Raw genomic sequence first — 21,367 nt, 5'->3', positions numbered from 1 at the left:
CTTCTGAATTCCACACTTACGTATAATTGCTTCCTTGATTGCTTCACTTGGATGTCTAATAGATTTCTCGATTGTAAAATCCCTAAAACTAGAGTTGAGAACTCTCCATCCCAAGCCTGCTCCCTCTGTAGTGTTCCCCATTCCTCTTTATCCAGTTCTTCAAACATAAAACCTTGGGATCCTCTTGACTCTTCACTTTCACAACCCATATCCAATCCATCAGGAAACCCTTTTGGCTCTGCTTTCAAAATAATCTGTCAAAATAAAAAAAAAAAATTTAAAAAAAAAAGAAAAAGGGGACTTCCCTGGTGGCACAGTGGTTAAGAATCTGCCTGCCAATGCAGGGGACATGCGTTTGATCCTTGGTCTGGGAAGATCCCACATGCTGTGGAGCAACTAAGCCCATGAGCCACAACTACTGAGCCTGAGCTCAGAGCCCACGAGCCACAACTACTGAGCCCGCAGGCTGCAACTACTGAAACCTGTGAGCCTAGAGCCCATGCTCCTCAACAAGAGAAGCCTCCTCAATGAGAAGCCCGCACACCGCAATGAAGAGTAGCCCCTGCTCGCTGCAACTAGAGAATGCCCGCGCACAGCAATGAAGACCCAACGCAGCCAAAAATAAATAAATAAATAACAATTAATAATAAAAAATAATCTGCTCCATCACTAATACCTTCAAGCACAGTCATATCTCTAGACTGGATTAATATAGTAATTCCATAATTATTTTCCTGCTTTTATCCTTGTCTTCTGCAGTCTGTATTCAATACAGTAGAGTACTCCTTTAAAAAAATATTTTGAAGTAATGATAGATTCACAGAAACTTACCAAAAAATATGTACAGGAGGCCCCATGCACCAGCTGCAGATGGTTATATCTTACATAAATATGGTTTATAAAATTCTATCAAAACACTGGCATAATGCACAAAGCTTATTCAGATTTCATTAGCTTTATGTGAACAGAGTGCTTCTTTTAAAACATAAGTTAGATTCAGTGTTTTGCCCAAGTCTCGCCTTTTCACAAAAGTCTCCTCTAAACTTGTTGTTTAAAATCACAAACTGTCCTGCAAGCTGATAACCCCTTTTACCTTGTACTATTTTTCCATAATAGTTGAAATCTTTTAACATTTATGTATTATGTTTATTTTCTATCTTCTTGCACTAGACTATAAACCACGTGAGCCAGAATATTTTTAGTTTTGTGCAATAATATATTCCAGGTACTTAAAATAATACTTGTTTTAAACTCAGTGCATGCCTCTCAAATATTTGAGAGAATAATTGCACACTTGCAGCTGGGGCTTTTGTTTATGCCCTTTATCTTTATTTGTTTTGAAAGACTTGTTCTTTCTCCCTAGAGTATATAAAATTTTATGTTTATTAGTTCATTAACTACTGCTCATACAAGTCCAATGTTATCGTCTCTTCCCAACTCCACATTCACGATGTCATACTGAAGGCTTGAAATGGCCATGATGGGAATATTTATAAGAGCTAAATCAGCAAACATTTCAAGTCAGCACTCTGTACCCTCAGCAGTTGTTAAACATTTACCAGCACTCCACTGAATCTAACCAGGCAATTCAGCACCAATTAAAATTCTTTTTTTAATTAATTAATTAATTAATTAATTAATTTTTGGCTGCATTGGGTCTTTGTTGCTGCGTGCGGGCTTTCTCTAGTTGCAGTGAGAGGGGGCTACTCTTCATTGCAGTGCACGGGCTTCTCATTGCGGAGGCTTCTCTTGTTGTGGAGCACGGGCTCTAGGTGCACGGGCTTCAGTGGTTGTTGCACACAGGCTCAGTAGTTGTGGCTCGCGGGCTCTAGAGCGCAGGCTCAGTAGTTGTGGCGCTCGGGCTTAGTTGCTCAGTGGCATGTGGGATCTTCCCGGACCAGGGCTTGAACCCGTGTCCCCTGCATTGGCAGGCGGATTCTTAACCCCTGCACCATTGGGCAAGTCCTAAAATTCTTAATTAAAATTGTTTTCCATATCAACTTTTTGTTATTGTAGAGATGAGTGGCTCAAATGAGAGCATATATTTTGCTGGTGAATTTCCTATACATTACAATATGCATGTAATATAAATTATTTCACGGGTTCTTAGGACAGTGTCCAGCTGGCTTAGGTTTATTAACAAAATTCTCAGATATTTTGTTTATCTAAGGTTCACTCCTACAGATATTTTGTCCAAGGCATTGCAGTAGATGCACACATCAAAAGGTTAAGCATAGGTAGATGAAGAAGGGAAAAAATAATAGCAAACGCATAAAAGTGTTTTAAGGACTAGTCGTTTAAGAGTATTATCAGCAAATAATGATATTAAAAGGAGAAAGGAGATTTTCTTCATGGTCTCAGATCAAGTTATTCTGGAGTTAAATAGTTGTCTTTCCAGGTAAATTGATGTAGCTAGCTACTGCAATGTGTATAGCCCTTTTCTGGAAGATATTATGGTCGTTGTCTTTTCAAGTTAACAATGATCCCAAGAACTTGCAAGAACACGTGGAGAGGAAACTTATACTAAGGACACGTGAAGAGCTTATTTTACATCTTTTCCTAGTGTAGTTGTATCATTAGAATATTCTTCCTAGGGTGTATTTTAAAATCCAAGTGTATAGATTTCAACTAGCCTATAAAGTGCTACAGTGTGACTATTTTTTAACAATAGTTACTTTTTTTTTCAGTCTCTTGGTCGTTTTATTAAAATTTTCACGCAAGTAGATGTGAACTTCTGTCTCTTGATGACTAGTTCTCCAAATGTTTTATTCTATACTGCTGTAGGTGTTTCTTTTCTGCTGCTGACTGCAATTTAAGTAGAGCATCTTCTGTATCACCTGAGGAATTGCATTAATAGCAATGTCAACTTCTGGAATTTCAAAAATACTGTTTTTTGCCATTGTGACCGGAGGTGAGAGTAGAAAAATTTTTATATAAAATGTTCTAATAAGTTTTTGTTTCCCTGATAGAAGCCCACTGAGCAACAACCAGACAAAATATATATACATATATAGGAAAATATAGCAGGAAAAATTTGCTGATTAACTCTCAGTTTCTTTGTGTATCTTTTTTAAGAATCAGAGCAATGGTTAATTCAACCTTACCTGAATATGAGAATCATGTGAGGAGCTTTTTAAAAATCCTTATGTCTGAGATCTGCCCCAGACCAATGCAATCTGTATCACTGTGTTTTGGGCCCAGGCATCAGTGTATTTTAAAAATCACTCAGGTGATCGTAAGATGGGTCCAGGTTTGAGTACCTCTGGTTTAAAAACAAAACTGTTTTGGTTAGACAAAGATAAAGGTCTTTTGCTAATTTTAAGTACTATATATAGCTAAGGGAAATGTTAATTATCAAATTTAATTTTGTATCATTTACAGATGGTCCTCAACTTACGATGGGTTAATTTAATGATTTTTTGACTTTATGGTGGTGCAAAAGAAATATATTTTCAATAGAAACTGTACTTTGAATTTTAGATTTTGATTTCTTTCCAGGCCAGCCATATGTAGTACATTACTCTCTCATGATGCCAGGTAGCAGCAGTAAGCTGTAGCTCTCAGTCAGCCATGGGATTGCAAGGGTTAACAACCCATGTACTTAGAACCATTCTCTACGCATACAACCATTCTCTTTTTCACTTTCGGTAAATATTCAATAAATTACATGAGATATTCAATACTTCACTATAAAATTGTTTTTGCGTTTGATGATTTTGCCCAGTCATACGTTAATGTAAATGTTATGAGCACATCTTCATTAGGCTATGCTGTGCTATGATGTTTGCTAGGTTGGGTGTATTCAATGCGTTTGTTTGTTTTTTGCAGTTCGCGGGCCTCTCACTGTTGTGGCCTCTCCCGTTGCGGAGCACAGGCTCCGGACGCGCAGGCTCAGCGGCCACGGCTCACGGGCCCAGCTGCTCCGTGGCATGTGGGATCTTCCCGCACCGGGGCACGAACCCGTGTCACCTGCATCGGCAGGCAGACTCTCAACCACTGCGCCACCAGGGAAGCCCTTCAATGCGTTTTTGAGTTATGGTATTTTCAGCTTATGTTGGGTTTATTAGGACGTTACCCCATTGTAAGTTGAGGAAGATCTGTGCTCATATGTTATGCACATGAATGCTAGTTCAATATTTATATTAGAAAAGTCTCTTCTTCAAAACAGTTGCAGCTAACACAACCCTATTACTACAGGGTTAAAACAGCCACTGCAAAGTTGCTTCTGACTGGGCACAGGAAAGATTTCTAGGCCACAAATATCCTTTGTGATAAGGGGAAAAAAGTCTCTGCTAGGGAGTCTAGATTTTGAAGGACACTTTTGAAATCACTCAGTTAAGAGAAGTAAAAGATGACTTTTCCATGGTCCCGTGTAACATGAAGATTAAAGGCATTGGTAGCCTCTCTCAAGCTGTCAAAGCTCTCAGTTTTCCCTGGAAACCCAATGTCCTCACTGAAACAGGGACCCATGGCACTGTTTACTTTGGCAGATAAAGAACAAGATTATTGGGCTTCCCTTGTGGCGCAGTGGTTGAGAGTCCGCCTGCCGATGCAGGGGACACGGGTTCGTGCCCTGGTCCGGGAAGATCCCACATGCCGCGGAGCGGCTGGGCGTGTGAGCCATGGCCGCTGGGCCTGCGCGTCTGGAGCCTGTGCTCCGCAACGGGAGAGGCCACAACAGTGAGAGGCTTGCGTACTGCAAAAAAAAAAAAAAAAAAAAAAAGGACAAGATTATTAATCTACAGTCAGTTCTTTAAAAACTTGTTATTTTTAAAAATGACTAATTTTATAAGTCTGATAGTCTTGTTGTTAACCATTGGAATAGAATAATCTTCTCACAGTGGCTATGACTGTTATTTGGGTGGTAAAACTACTGGCTGCCACCATAATGTGTCCCCAGGGTGAGACACTGGGGACTTGCCTTTCCAAAAGGCTCTTCAGGATCAGTAGATGGGTCTGATCCAGGCTCCTCTCAAATTACTGCCTCTGCCCTTGGTCTCAGAGCATGTGAAGATTTTGCTTTTGCCCTTTAAGAGCAGCGTCTCTTTCCTAAAGCCCTTCTGTTCTCCTGAATGCCAGTCCCTCTAGCCTTCAAAGCCAGATGTTCGGCTTTCTGCTGCAGGGCTCTCGGGCTGGGGAGCTTGTTGTGGGACCCCTCACTCCTTGGGGGGAACCTCTGCAATTGTGATTGCCTTCCAGTTTGTTGTTCTTGACTATACCACATTTCCATCCCTCCCACAGTTTTGTGGTTCCTTCTTTATATCTTTAGTTGTAGAAGATCTTTTCTGCTATTCTTCAGGTCATTCTCATTATAGTTGCTCTGTAAATAGTTGTAATTTTGCTGTGCCCATGGGAGGCGATGAGCTCAGAATCTTTCTCTCCACTATCTTGACCCCTCCTGTTATATTTCTTGTATACATAGAAGATATATCCTTCATCTGTTAATTTAAGTCGGTAAAAAAGCAAGAGAATATTTCCATGTACTAGAAAAATAAGTAATAAAATTCTCTGGACTAACTTAACAGAAGTCATGGACTCCAAAGAAGAAGACTTGGCTGTAATGGAAAATTCTATTCGTTCTTTTTCTAACATAAAGAGACCAGATTTATGTCATATACAAGAATTTGGATCAGTACCTTAATCTCTTATCTGTGTGATTTTTGAATAAATAATGACTTCTTTAACCTTGATTTTATGTTTTAAATGGGGAGAAAGTTTGATGAAGTCATAAGGTAATTTTGAGTTTTCTTTTTTTTTTTTTTTTTTTTTGGTGGTACGCGGGCCTCTCACTGTTGTGGCCTCTCCCGTTGCGGAGCACAGGCTCTGGACGCGCAGGCTCAGCGGCCATGGCTCACGGGCCTAGCCGCTCCGCGGCATGTGGGATCCTCCCGGACCGGGGCACGAACCCGTGTCCCCTGCATCGGCAGGCAGACTCTCAACCACTGCGCCACCAGGGAAGCCCAATTTTGAGTTTTAAATGACATAAGAAGATCAAACACTTTGCAATCTCCAAAACACTCTACACATGCAAACTTTAATTCATAGTGTTAACAGTACTCAATGCATAAATCGAGTATAGATTCTAAGAGAATTATTATGAGGAGTTCCACACAGGGCAAATTGCTGTCTGCTGTAGTTGAAGGTGGCCCTGAGAAGTTTTGCAGACAAGGTGGCAGGTAAACTATGGCATATATTATGCTTGAACTTCATTTGACATTGAAGGGAATGCTGGGCAAAAAGAACATAATGAGAAAAGGAAGGACTCTGGAATCATGAGATACCGTGGGAACTGGATGTCTATATATTGAATTGTAAATATGGAAGGCACAGAAAATAAATATCTGTAGGTACGTTTGGATCATATTTTGAGACATCTATGATGCCAATTGTGCTTCAATTCAAAGACAAAAGGAAATATTGAATGATGATGATGTGTTTGAAGTCTGTTTAGGATGGAACAAAGGAACAGGAATCTACTGGGCACTAGACACTTTGCTAGACACAGTATTTCAAGGTCTGTATCATTATTCCAATTTCAAGTATTAGAAAACTGAGCCACAGAGAGGTTAAATATATGCCCAGGGACATTCAGCCAAGAGTTCTGGAGCCAAGACTCAGATCCAAATTTATCTGGCTTTACATCTTTCCATTACTCCATGGGGCCTTCGCAATTAATCTGACAAACACATGTTGAGTTTTTTGGAATAAAGAAGCAAAGAGGCAGTAAAATCACAAGGGAAGCTTATTCAAGATGCAACAGACACCTAAAGAGATAGGAAGGAAACTAAAAGGGTTCTATTTTTTTATGTAGCATTTTTTGGGACCCATTAGCTTGATTCTTCTATTTTCTAATCATTGCCAAATACACTTTTCAATTTATTTTTATGTCAGAATTATATGAAAGGATTTAAATTTTCCTTGAAAATCATGTACACATTCAGAATATTCCTAACTGAACATTTCTGAAACGTAGCTACTTTAACTCTCATGGCATTGGATATTATGTGACTCAGCCAGACATGAGAGGATTCACAGGGAGCGAGTACTTCAGAGGACCTCTGGGACGACTCATGCAGGTGCTAGAAAGACAAGCCAGAATCTCCCCTCTCAATCCCCAGGTAGATTTCCTCCATTTCAGCATATATCAAAAGTGTTTGCTCAACAGAATTACTCCTGCTTTTGGGCTTACTACCACCTTACTTTTTAGATGATGCTGAGAGTGATGGAAAAGACAACCTAAAATGACCCTGTTCTCTTTGTTGTGGTTAATAACATTAAGTTACTTCCTCGTAAGATGGATATGCTAGTCAGAAGGCAGCCATTGGTGTCCAGTGTTCTTCTCTAAGTTTTCTGCCCTAGTAACCAAGGCAAGCATTGTTGACTCTGGAATTAGCCCTCTATTTCAGAATTGCCTCATCATGATCCTCCTTTGCCTTCTAGGAGACCCAATAGTTTGTGCTGAGCATCTGTCCTAATCCCTTATCCCAAGGGTTAAGGCAGCTGTTTTTACCTGGCTGCCTGGCATTTCAGTTGCCAATCTTTTTTGGAAGCCGGACCTTTGTCCCATTACAAATACGTATTAGCAGTGAATTGATCTCCCAGTTCACAGCTGCCTGCCTGTCTGGCTTCCTGCTTGGATTTCTCAGCCCAGAATCTGTCACTGTGCTCTCATACTTGAAGTTCCAATATTAGCTCAAATATGACTGGAACTATGTCTTTCACTCAGCTACTATCTATTCATCTAGGTGTCACTTCCTTGGTATGTCTTGTACTAGAGGGTAGGTTGGACATAGTTATGCATCCTTTCTTCTCTTTGCTGCCCCGGTGTATTTTTGCTCTTGTTTTTTGGCCAAGCCATGTGGTTTGTGGGACCTTAGTTCCCGTACCAAAGATCAAATCCATGTCCCTTGCAGTGGAAGCACAATGTTCCACCCACTGGGCTGCTGGGAATTCCCGCCCAATGTTGTTTTGGACAGACAGTTGATTATAATCAAAAGTTAGGAATGTTTATGTTGATAGGTAATAGGAACAAATCCAGAAAAGCAACTGAGTTACAAAATAAGTAAGTGGGTGTTCCTATAAAGATACTAGAACACAGCAGTAGGTATTTCACAATCCAGTGCAATTTGGGAATCCAAACAGATATGTAGACAGTTTACATAAGGGAATTCTGTTTAAATAATACGGGGCTAAGGCAAGATATCTGGAACCCTCTGATATTCCATGTACAATCTCCATCTATAGAAGATTGGCTGGAAAAGTCAAGACTTTAGTCTCAGGGAGGTTGGACCCAAAAAGTTTACTGGGACATGAATAGAAGAGCAAGATAAGGCTCCAGGTTCTAAACTAGATTGTGAAGTGGGAATTGGATTGTGGGTAAACTTCAGATGTCAAGATGTTAAAAATGGAACTTGAGAATTGGAAAAGGAGCAAGTTGAGTTGATGGTGATTCATCTGAATATGAATCAGAGCTTCTTAAATTGTCCCAGACCAAGATCATCACTGAGCCTCAGCTCATGGAAAATGCAGTCACAGAAATAGAGATTTTGGCTCTTAATTCATTAATTTATTCCTAGCGGTCTCCCACTAAGAATATTCCAGTGTAAACTATGACCAGTAAACTGTTAAAAAGTGACGTGAATAATTTTGAAGGCTGTTGCTTTCTCCAGGGCATCTATAAATGATTACTGATTGTGTATTCCTATGCATATGTGAAATGAAAAGCCCATGGTATCTGTGAAGTTCTGTGGAAGTCCTGTGTATAAGAAACCAAATTTTTCTTCTTCCCCTTCAGTTTTATCATGGAGCCAAGCTATGGTTAAAATAGTCTATTGGGATATATTATTCCAGGATTTACACATCTATATATGTATGTCTCTGTAGGTACGTACAGAAGTGTCTGAATCTACATCTAATAAACAAGAGGAAGTAAAAGGTGTTTTGCTACCTTAGAATAGTGCTTTATCATCCCCAGAGAAGGATTTGAGAGTAAGGAGTCAGCTTCATGTCTCTTTTTAATATAGCACCTGATCTCTGAAGTAGTATAAGTTTCTGCCAAGGTGCACATCAAAGCAATTACTGTAATTTGTTGTATTTTAGGAATAGCTGTGATTATTTCAATCCCAATATTTATTGCAATTCTATTGTTTCAGCTTTGTAATAAATTGAATGCTGTGCAAAAATGAAAATGTGCATTGTCTTCCATAGGGAAGCCTTCAATTTAGCAAGGGACACAGAATAACAAATTAACCTTGATCACAGTATTGAAAGTGCTGGCAAGATATGTAATGAAAAATATTTATATATAGGAATCTGTACGGACTTCAAGCATGTTACAGTGCGTGCGCGCACACACACACACACACACACACACACACACACACACAGATGCACACACACCCAGAGAATCTCAACAAAACGACAAACAACCCAGTTAAAAAATGGTCCAATGGCCAATAAGCATGTGAAGAAGTGTTCAAGATCACTAGTCATTAGTAAATGACTACTCAAGTGCAAATCAAAACCATTTTATATCCATAGGATGGCTTTAATTAAAAAACTAAAAAATAACAAGTATTGGCAAAGATACAGAAAAACTGGAACCCTCAGACGTTGCTGATAGTAACGTAAAATAGTACAGCCCTGTGAAAATCTGTTTGGCGGTTCCTCAAAACGTTAAACATAGAAATACCATATGACCCAACAATTCTCCTCTTAGGCATATACCCAAGAGAACTGAAGCACATATTTGAACAAAAACATGTATACGGTAATGTTCATAGCATCATTATTCATGGAAACAACTCAAATGCACATCAGCTGATGAATGAATAAGCAAAATGTGGTATATTCATAAAATGGAATATTTTTTACCTGTAAAGAGGAATGAACTGCTGACACATGCTACAACATACATTAACTTTATGCTAAATGAAAGAAGTCAAACACAAAGACAATACATTATATAATTCCATTTGTATGAAAAGTCCAGGGTTTTGGGGTTTCTTTTGGGGATGAAGAAAGTGTTCTGGAAACAGATAGTGGTGATGGTTGCACAGCATTGTGAATATACTAATGAACCACTGAATTGTATACTTTAAAATGGTTATTAAAGTGGTAAATTTATGTTGTGTGAATTTTATCACAATAAAAAATACAGTCACATACATATAAAACTAAACAGAATTTACGGTATAAAGAAACAAATTTATAAATACAAATGAAAGTATAATTTATAAAATACAGGCATGATGCATTTGATGGGCGTCTAAGAGTGAATTTTTTAAGAGTGTTTCAAAAGCTCATTTGTAAATTAGTTTTTTGGGAACTGGAACTTGTTTTATGATGATTCAAAAATCACTGAGTGTTAGGAGGTAGTCAGGAAAGATTATATTCAAATGCTAGGAAATAATATCCATGCCCTGTTTCCTAATAGGAAACTAAAAATCTTTTATTTCCCACATTTTAATTTCAAGCTGTTTTTATCACTGTTATTTAAACTGATTGAGTATTTAAATGACAGCAGTATTTGTTAGGTGTTGTTTTCCTCTCATTTAAATATATAATTCTGAGATTTCTTAGTGAAAATTATATTTTGATAACTATGAGAACATTATGTTAGTAGGTTGAATACATATATTTTATTATATTTATATATAATTTTTAAGTCTCATAATATTTGTGTTCTTCCATGACATTATTTCATGCATTAATTTAAGATTCTTTTGTTACCATCTTAATATGATGAAACTCCTGAAAATTATAAAGATTTTGACAAAACATAATTGAAAATACTTTTCATAACATATCTAAACTTTTTTCTTAATTGATATAAAATAAGTTGAACTTTATGTATGTTTAGAAGATTCTCTCTGAAAATGCCTGCAAAATACTAAGATCTATAGTTTGCCTCTGAATGGATTCTATTTTTCTTATTTATTCAGCAGGGCTATTATTAGTTAATAGACTGATTCTTGAAAAATGCAGTGTGTATTGTTAAGTTTAACAAAGAATACCTATTTTTTTTAAAAAACTAAGACTATTTCATTAATTTAGAAGTTATGTTATCAAAAGAAACAGGGAAGAAGCATACTACCTATTCATTTATTTGCACATTAGTTTGTATAATACATAGGCAGTGTCCCCATTCTTGGTCAAAACATACTTTTTCCTGTTTGTTTGGGTTTTTTTTGGTCCTGCAGTGCAGCTTGCGGGATTTTAGTTCCCTGATCAGGGATTGAACCTGGCCCCGGGCCGTGAAAGCACCGAGTGCTAACCACTGGACTGCCAGGGAGTCCCCCTGTTTCTTTTTTTCTGATTGCCTTTTCCAATTAGATAACCCTTCAAAAATGGTAAAGAACATTTTGCATGTTTGTCTTAAAATTTAATATCTGGTGATATTTATTTATATTTTAAGAAGTCTTTGTTTCTGGACTGTATTATATAACCACAGTAGCATATATAAATAATTTGTGTGTTTTCTATTTCTCACAGATTCTACAAAGAAATTAAAAGACGTTCTTGAAGAATTCCATGGTAATGGTGTGCTTGCAAAGTATAATCCTGAAGGGGTAAAACCTTTTTTCTTTATTTAAGTTTCGTATAGATGTTTGGAGGAGAGATTTCTTAATAAAGAGTCCTTGGAAATAGATATTCATATACAAAATGAAATTCATAATGAAATGCTATTCTGGAAGATACATTAAATGGTGTACTACTTTTTTAACCCAAAAGCATTTTTCTAATGAAAAGAACATTTCTATATTGTGTGCTTGGAAGTGTATAGATTATTTATAATACATGCTAGGTCCTTTTACTAAAAGTCAGGAAACAGTTTTAGATAGAACGGGAGAGAAAGTGTGTCTGACTGTCACTCTATGACCTACAGATGTTAACCCCAAATGAACATTGGCATGGGGCAGACAGTATTCCCTTGACTGAAGAAAGATTCCGTGATGGATATAAGTGGTCTCTTACTTTAAAGAGCAGGCTTGGATACAAAGAGAGGACTTTTTTTCCTTATCTTGTTTTAGCCTGTTACCAATAAGCTTATGAATGTCTCCCTATAAAAACTTTATGTCCTGTCAATTGCTTTGAAGCACCTTGCTTGAATGAATGTCTTTCCCTCCCTAATTATTTGTTAATAACCTTGTCTTTAAGACAAGGTTAGCTGAGAAATGTTACATATTAAATGTTTGATCATCATTGCTGTAAGTTCTTTTGCAGCTTCACCAAGTGACAGTTGGGTTGTATGGGAGCTAAAAGAAACAGCCCTTTGTAGAAGACTCTTTTGCCTGGATGTATTATCTAGCCATTCATTAGATAGATTTGTTTGCTGATGAAAACGTGATCTGTTTTTTGTTTTCATTACCATTGTGGTTTTGAATGTTTACAAAAGCACAGTTCTTGGCTATCCTTAATATTTAACTTCTCTGGGATTCATAGAACTAATATTTTAGTCAAAACTGAATCTCTAAATTCTGACCTCAAAATGTTCATATTGTTTTATAATTTCCTTTTAGTATTTCCAGTACTTACTATTCTTACTCCAATATTTACTATTTTTCCTTCCATATTTTTATTCTGTCTACATTCTGATACATAATTATACTTTTTAAAGCTCTTTAACCTAAGATTTATTTTCTTTTTAAAAAATAAAGTTAATGTTTAGTGCCTACAAATGATGCAGAAAATAGACAATTTAAAGCTACTCCCATTTGCCTATATCATGAGGGAAAAAAGCAGGCATCTGGCCTACATTTTCCTCACATTTCATTTTCCTAGATGCTTTAGAGTGAGAGAAAGAATGTTGGCAGATAAATTGGTAGAACTGAAAATCTCCAAGACCAAGAAAGCAGGGTTGGAAAGGTAAAGATGACAGCTTTACTGAATTGCTGTAAGACCCCAAAAATTCATTAATATTTACATTTCCCAATCATAGTTGAAAACATGCATGTTATCTAATCTACATACAGAGAGAAAAACAGTTTTTTCCCCCTAAAGATAGCTGTCGGCTATAAATTCAGTTGGAATGTGATCTTGTTTGCTTCAATTATTTCTTATTTAAAGGACTCTCAAGACTTAGTCTTACTGATATTATATGTTTCATGGGGATTATCAGTCACCATGTACTGGATTTATTGAGGTAATTACTAGATTCATTGTTAGACACACATATGATGTCAGCCTTTTCAATAATGTAATACCTCTCCATAAGTGCACAGGTCTGCTCTTGAAGTGCATTATTAAAATAATGAACAGTTGAAAAACAAAAAAGTTAGATCTCATTAAGACCCAAAAGTATTTCTAATTTAAGAGTGAAATCACTCTCAGATTTTAAAGCTGATAGGTATTTTCCCATCAGGAGAAAAATTTTAAGTTTTTATGAGTCTTTTAAACACTAGTATGTATTTTACAAAAGCCAATAGGAAATATTTAGGAATATTCAGTGTTTAGAAATAACTCTTTAAAGCCTAGAGATTCTGTTCAGTACATGCCTTCATCAAGTTTATAAAAGGTTACTTTAATAGTAGGAAATAATTCATACTGTCAACTCACATGTGCAGTTACCACTCTCTATTGACTGGTCAAGTTGAGCCCAAAGTAGGCATAGATGAGTGACTACCTAATTGATGTTTAGTTGTACAAGAAAAGTGATTAATCTAGTCTTGCTTTGGAGTAAATGACTAATACTTTGTTTTCTAAAATGGAGGTGGCTTGTATCATCCATATAAAATGTATTTACAAAGAGAAAACAACCTAAATATCTTTTAAAATTGCTTCTCCCCTTTACAAAGTAAAGCTGCTTAAATAGTAGATGCATTATTTTTCTTACGATTCACTTGAGCTACTGAATTATAAAAGCTCTGTGTATAAAAGCTTAATCCAATGAAAATGTGACCTGTTTAAGTCTATTTGAATAGAGGAGAAATACTGTGTAATATATGGATGACTCATTTATTTTTAATTCCTATGAGGAAATAAATGACAGACTCATAAAATATAAATTTAAACAATGGCTTTAAAGATTCTTTAAGAATAAAAACTTGAGAAAGGTGTTGAGATAACCAAACAAATATGATTATAAAGTTTTTAAGTAAAGAAACTCATCTTAAGAAAAGTAAAATGGGGCTTCCCTGGTGGTGCAGTGGTTGAGAGTCCGCCTGCCAATGCAGGGGACACGGGTTCGTGCCCCGGTCCGGGAAGATCCCACATGCCGTGGAGCGGCTGGGCCCGTGAGCCATGGCCGCTGAGCCTGCGCGTCCGGAGCCTGTGCTCCACGACGGCAGGGGCCACAGCAGTGAGAGGCCCGCGTACGGCAAAAAAAAAAAAAAAAAAAGTAAAATGACTTTCCCAAGATTAACCATCTAGGTTTGTGACAATAACTGTAGTTAAAATCTGGTTGTCTGGAATCCCAGTCTAAGACATTTCCTCTTCACTTAATTGGCTAGGCCATTACAATGAGAGGGAAGACCTGAGGAGATGAGAAGGATAAGGGGAAGGGAAAGGTATTTCACATACACTGAATGACATTGCATGTCATTGCAAGCATTACATTGCTTCTGTAATGAGCATAGCATTGTTCCATTGCACATAATTATTACTGACTCATGCCCAACAAGGTAAGAGATGCCTATTAGTTTCCACCTAATCTTATGTGGACAATATAAAGAGTATGATTACAGGTAGATTGTAGTGGCCATCCAGTCCTTGTGAGAAGGTTCATAGTAAAACACACTCAGAACATCTCAGATGTAACTGATTCATGAGAGTCATCGAATTTTATACTGTGAGAAAGAATCAGTTTGGCATTGCATATATAAATATTTTTTCCCTGGATTCCAAATTCCACACCAGGTTATTTCATTGACATCTAAATAGATGGGAAGAAATTAAGCAGTGGCTTATGTATAGAAAGATATTTGTCTTTAAAGGGGTGGAGAGAGGCTGGGTATGTTATTCTAATAGAAGGAAATAGGAGTGGGGAATAGTATAATCGAATTTATCTATATATATACTGTTATATTTTCACATTCTTCTCTGGAAGGTTTTAATTCTACTGTATGTGTTATTCATTATATTTATCTCATGTCAGTTAGAACTGTTTGCTTATTACATTCTAAGATTGATTGATTCAGTGATTCTGAAATTTTAGCTGGCATCAGAATCACCTGGGGGGTCTTCTTAAAACAGAGGTTGTTGCCTCCTCCCCTTAGTTTCTGGAATGGGGCTCAGAATTTTCTGTTTTTATCAGTTTCCCAGCTGATGCTGAAGCCGCTATTTTCGAACCACATTTTTAGACCCATGGATCTAGGGTATGCTTTAAAATCAATCCGTAAACTTGACTTTTTAGTTAAATTATCAGCAATATGAGATGATAAGTATAAATTATCTTACCTTAACGCATGTATTCTTTCTTTCTTTGCATGCGCAGAAACAAGACATTCTTAAACAAGTAAGACATTTTCTTTTCTATTAAAATCTGTCTTTTCTTTCTTTATTCTGATGTGAGCTATGAATTTCTTATCCGTATCACTGAGCTATACTTCTGTGCCAATAAGATTCGTATAATATACAATATTAACTGTAATACTTATCAAGTTGTAAGTGACTGATATTTGTTTAAATTAAAGACTCAAATGGAGGAGCTGATACCTCAGTAGAATCAAAAAGGGTCCAGAGTGCCGGCTTCAGTTTTGTAGACTCTTGAACTTAATTTTCTAATTTCACCGGAATAGAATCAGGCTCTGGTAAAATGATCTATTTAATGAACGTCTTAACTTATTATTTTACAGTGGGAGATTTAATAATTGCTTTTAAATGAGATGGATAAGGACTTTTTAATTGGTCTGCCGTGCTGTTAGAATCCGTGAAGAAAATATGAGTGAAAAGCTCTTGATTTTAGCCCCCCTGGGAAAAAGAGCAATCCATCTGTTGTTTCAGCCAGTCTCTCCTAGTGAAGTCCATTTTGTCAAGGAAGGTTTAGGTCCATAGTTCTGTTGGAGCCCTAGAATTACAACACATTTTTGAGTTCTCTAAATGGAGATGTTTATATCCTGCTGGGAATATATCTTACTAAAATGCATGAGCTGTCCAAAACCATAACATTGTCTCCCTTGGACAATACTGGCTATGTACTAGCTGCTTCTTATTCACAAGTTTCCCTGTTGTTTCAATGACAACAAGCACTGCAGTTTCATCCCCAACATGTCCCAGTACAATTGATTACATCAGAACGATCTTGACTGACTTAGACACTGGTCCTACATACTACAGTCTCCTAGGATGAAGCACAACTGAAATGGCAACTCATTGACGGTGATGATTTTTACCAGCCCCTTTCACAGGATGGCCTTTCCCTGATCTTATCCCTGACCTCTGTGGAAACCTACTAGCTCCCCCAAAGACAGTCTACATCAGCTTTATGTTGTTAGGAGGCAACCCCTCAGAGTAAACAGTTGCTTTTATTAAGCAGGCCCGAGTTTTTAAAGGGCATTTGTTGAACACCTTACTCAACAAACACACCATTCTGCACAACCTTCATCCCTGCTCCAGGCTGTTTGGAAACTGGTGGCAAATGAGCGTCTTTTCTTGGGGTCAGTAGAATGAGCTTCTTCCTTCCGTTTCCTGGCTCAGCCTTCGTTCCATATGCAGTTGTTTAGTAGGGAAGCAATTTCAGTTGCAGAGTAGAAAGAATGCGGAAAGCTGAGGGTAGCCAAAAGGAAAAAGAATGAGGGCATGCATACTTATTACTCTATGTGTGTTCTTTGTTTATCAGTGTTCTGTGAGTGTAGGGTTTTCTTTTTACATTTCCTGTCATTAGATGATTCTTGGCCTAAGGCTGAGTTAAATTTTCATAGCTCCCTGGGCGTACTCTATCTTTGTACTCAGTAGTCTGTACTGGGTTTGTGTTATTCAGACAAGTGAGTTGCTTCAACCCCTTAATAAGAAACCTGGGATTTCAGAACCTACATTTTGTAGTGCTGCTGCCTAATGTATATTTAAATGTCTTTAACAAGGGTATTGACACTATTATAATTATTAGCAATGATATAAACACCCTTGTATTGTAAGCTATAATTGTACTTCCAGAACCAAATTCAACCTTTACCATTAAAGAAAGCACCTGGAAAGTATAACAGAGAAAACGTGGTCTTAGGGGTCTTAGGTTTCCAACTGAACTGAGTTCAAATCCATATCTGCCACATATGAGCAGGTCTTGGACAAGTTACTTCATCTCTCCTAGCCTGAGTTTGTTCACCTATAAAATGAAGAGAGTATTGTCTCTACTGAGTTGTTAAAAGGGTTAAATTCTAAAGTATATGCAAAATACTTAAGTCTCTGTCTGCCAGGTGTTCCATTGATGTTTTGAGGCAGTGGCTGTGAATCACGCTGTAAGGAGCAACATGATTTCATATGAAAGTTCTGGAAAATTCATGAAAGGTGAAAGGGAGAATATCTGAGACACACCCCAACCAATCCTGTAACCTTGATTTTCTCAGAGCCTCACTTTCCTCATCTGTAAAGTAGTAAATATAACGCTGTCACTCTGATGTCTTTCCCAACGCTAAATTAATTTCCTTCTACCGTGAGATATGAGTGGAGGACATGACATGGGATTTGCTTCCCCTATCAGGCCTGGTTGCAATCCAGAGCGCTGTCCTGGCAGTAGTTATGGTGTCTGTTGTATTTGCTCCACCTCTCACAACTGCATAAATGCCAGGACAATTAGTTAGCAAGGAATGGATGTAACATGTTAACCAGTATTTCTGCTTCTCTTCCCTATTACTATCAGCACAATTTCAGTCATCTTCCTCCTCTTATCAAAGCTACAACCAGAACACAGTTTTGAAAACGTACCAGCAAATTGAAGAATAAAATGCCACTACAATTGTTATTAACCCAATTTTGCCTGTGCATTACTTATTGTTAAATACATAGTAACTTTTATTTTGCCACGTTGCTTCAATTTTTATGCCTTGATACTCAGAGAATTGCTCTTGCATAGAATGGAACCACATCCAACAATCTGAGAAAAAATTTGCATGGATACTTATGAGATTAATTAGTTATGTCATAATTAAACAAATCAAGTTGAATAACTTCTTGCAGGTTTCTTTTAATTGCACTGAGGATCAAATCTCAACATTTACCAAAAAAACAAACTATTTTATATCTCTGAAAACATCTAGAATTTGAGAACGGACCATCTGCTACATCTATCCTAAATTGAAAGCTTGGATTAATGATTTGACTGCTTCACGTGGCTAGGTGATATCTGTTACAGTTGATATGTCACAGTTGATCCATTTCTCCCTTAGTGTTCTGTAATAAATATACAGAAATTTAACAATAGGTAAATATTTAGGGTATATAAAATACAATTATGCTAATTGCTTCCAATTGCTTTCTCTACAGATGAGTTTTAAAAACAAGGTTAAATAATTTAAAAAATAAACTAGTAACTCTCCTGAGTTGAATCATAACAGCTAACTTAGATATGCAGTATTTAAACATTCTGTGTAGGTTGCTCTTTCGTTTCTTTCATAACATTTATTAAATAATTTATATGAGTTAAAAATCAGGTTAGAGAAAAAGTGACGCTGGGATCTTCAGGTGATCTTTTTCACTTGTTCAGGGACAAGTAGAGCAAACTCTTTAGGTGCTTGCTACAACTAAAACTTATCTTAAGGTTTGTATGTTGTTTCTGTTTGTGTGTTTTCATCAATAGGAATAGTTTTTTTGAACAGAAGTATATTTAAGGATATTAGGGGAAAATAAATCTAGAGATTTATGTAGAAAGGCCTAGAGTGTCTAAGGATTTTAAGGGTTTTTTTAATAGGTAAAGGAAATCATGAATGATATTCCTAAGATCAACAAGTTAAATTTTCCACTTAGGAAAATACTTCTAAAGCCAATGTGAACAACAGGCTTAAGTTAAAGAGAAGACCAGGTATGAGTTATTGAAGCAGTCCAATCAAATGATAAAACCTGGGAGGGCATTTGGGATTGTAATAGAGGCCGGGGGCAGAGTTAGAACACATTGCAGATATATGGTCAAAAGTAATAGGTTAAAAAAAAAAAAAAGTAATAGGTTACACTTAGTATGTCAAAAAGAGTTACAGTCAACTCAGTTTTCAAGATTGTGGAACTGAGTAGAGATAGTTATGCCATTACTTTTTATTTTTATACTTTATTTTATTTTCCTTTTTTCTCTAATGGCTAGTTTATTGATACACTAGTCAATACATTTGATGGTGATAAACCAGTTGTACTAGGTATGAATATTGAAAAATAAAAATCTGTCTATAGAATTATACTTTGATTAACTATAACATAGTAGCCTTTGAAGTCAGAAATATTTAGGTCCTTGGCACTAACTAGGAGCTTTTGGCTTTGGGCAATTTGCTTGACTTTTCTGAGCCTCAGCTTTCTGTCTCTAGAATAGGAGTGGTAGTAGCATTTACTTAAGGGGTTATCATGAGGATTGAAGTATAGCATACACATAACATATTAATACTTAGTGAAGTTCCTGGAACACTAACATTTAGAGAGTTTCCATTATATGCAACAAACATATTAAGCAAACACCTAATTTTATTTTTCTACTTATGGATAATAGAGTGTATCACTAACTATGAAGATTAAAAGGAGATATTGGAGGCTTTAAGAAAGAGTTTGGCATAAAAGCATGCACTGGTGAGAGATAAATATACAGAAAGTGAGAAAAGCACTTGGAACAAAAATAATTGGGTTGCGTCCCAAATGCATTTATTGCATGTATGTTATATACTGGATATTGTATCTGGACCTGTGGGAGAAATAGAAATGGTTAAGATGATCTTTGCTATCAAAAAGTGTCAAACTATTAAATATATTTTCAAATTGCTGACAAAATGCTTCAACTCAGGGAATTCTTAAGCCCTGAATTCTTAAGTCTTTACCCAGTTGTAAAATGTCAATCCCTCACTCTCACATGCTGGCTGAGTATTTCCTAGTCTGCCTTCTACACCTTCCCATCTTTATTTTTCTCCCAATAATAACCCTGGTATATTTGGGCCTTGATGGATTAGAAAGAATAGAATTTATAGGATAGTATATATTTGAAACCATTCCAAATTTTTGGTTATTTTGTTATCATTAGTTTTATTGATTTTATTTTATTTTAATCTACAACATTAAATATATAACCATATGCTATTATACTTTAAAATAACCTCATTTGAGATTTATTAAGTGAAACAGTATATTCCTGCTCAGAAGCTTTTTCTATTTATTCTATTTCACGAATTCTTACCATCCTACCTGAATCAGTTTTCTTTGTCGCTAGATTTCCTACAAAGAGGTAATTGAGTGAAATTGTGCTATTTTTTTCTTCTTTTTTTGCTATTCCAGTGTCCATACTTCAAATATATAAGGAGGACTTCCAATGTAAATGACACTATTTTAAGCACTATGTGATGCAGTGTTGTGTTGGATCTTATAGTCTAGCAGGGAAGAAGAGATACTTGTAATTCTGCCTGCACACATACCTTCATTAAGAGAACTCCCTTTGGAAATTTTCTTTCAAAATAAAGATGCAAGTAAGCAGTCATTAAAAACTGACATTGTTAATGAAAATTATATATGCATAGTTGTTCCCAAAATCTTTATTGAGTTTTTGAGGAGAAATAACTTTTAGAGCATATGGTGTGTGCCTCAGTAACAGCTCACAGCAGTTCTAGTGACAGCACTGAAACATAGGCAAGACAACGTCCTACTCTGTGAAAGTAGGACGGATTCCTGCTAAGTACAAAATGTAGTTGGATACAGACTCTTGATCACAAGATATACTGAAAATCACGATAAAAATAATCTGCTTAAAATTCTTCTAATCCATTATTTGTATTTCATAATTACTAAAATAACTTGGAGTAGCATTGTTTGTTATTCTTGCCATTTATCATCTTACTGAAAAACATGTTTCTAATTTTCTCTTTACTGAGACTTAATAAATGTTAGTTTTAGGTAAAGACAAGTACAACTAATAAATTATTCACCTCTGAGGTAGTAAAAATAATTTCATTTGCCAAAACTAAGCTTTAAAAATCCAATGTGAAATTCACACTTTCACTTTCACTCTTTATCTTTAACAGAAGTTTCTCCATGGCAGTTTTAGGAGACTATCAAGGAGCTCTCTGAAATTTGAAGTAATGAACAATAAATTGCAATACAAAATAAGCATAAACGATGAGACATTTAAAGTGCACAGTTTTCTTCTGAAAGTATTTTAATATAAAAAATATGTATTTGAAATCTCAGGAAGTTAGCCATGCTACATATTAATTTATATACTTTGGTTCAGTGACCTTTACATCAATGTTCAATT

At 36.4% G+C, this 21,367-nt stretch overlaps 1 protein-coding gene across 8 annotated transcripts in view; it reads left to right on the top strand.

The window, feature by feature from the left end:
• Window positions 1-21,367, top strand: part of DGKB (diacylglycerol kinase beta) — a 703,399-nt gene that overhangs the window by 139,985 nt on the left and 542,047 nt on the right. For 5 of the 8 annotated variants that reach the window (XR_007479225.1, XM_049714819.1, XM_033400051.2 and 2 more), the window contains exons 3-4: window positions 11,494-11,570; window positions 15,434-15,454. Coding sequence is in view for 7 of the 8 variants with exons in the window: in XM_049714819.1 (XP_049570776.1) it covers window positions 11,494-11,570; window positions 15,434-15,454 (98 nt within the window). In the remaining variant the exon portion in view is untranslated. The remainder of the gene's footprint in view (window positions 1-11,493; window positions 11,571-15,433; window positions 15,455-21,367) is intronic. The other 3 variants (XM_004263483.3, XM_033400058.2, XM_049714820.1) reach the window with 1 other exon arrangement.

This window comes from Orcinus orca, chromosome 9 (assembly GCF_937001465.1).
Source record: "Orcinus orca chromosome 9, mOrcOrc1.1, whole genome shotgun sequence".
Taxonomy (NCBI): Eukaryota; Metazoa; Chordata; class Mammalia; order Artiodactyla; family Delphinidae; genus Orcinus; species Orcinus orca.
The sequence above is the reverse complement of the archived record's forward strand: the minus strand, read 5'-3'. Positions and strand labels throughout refer to the sequence as shown.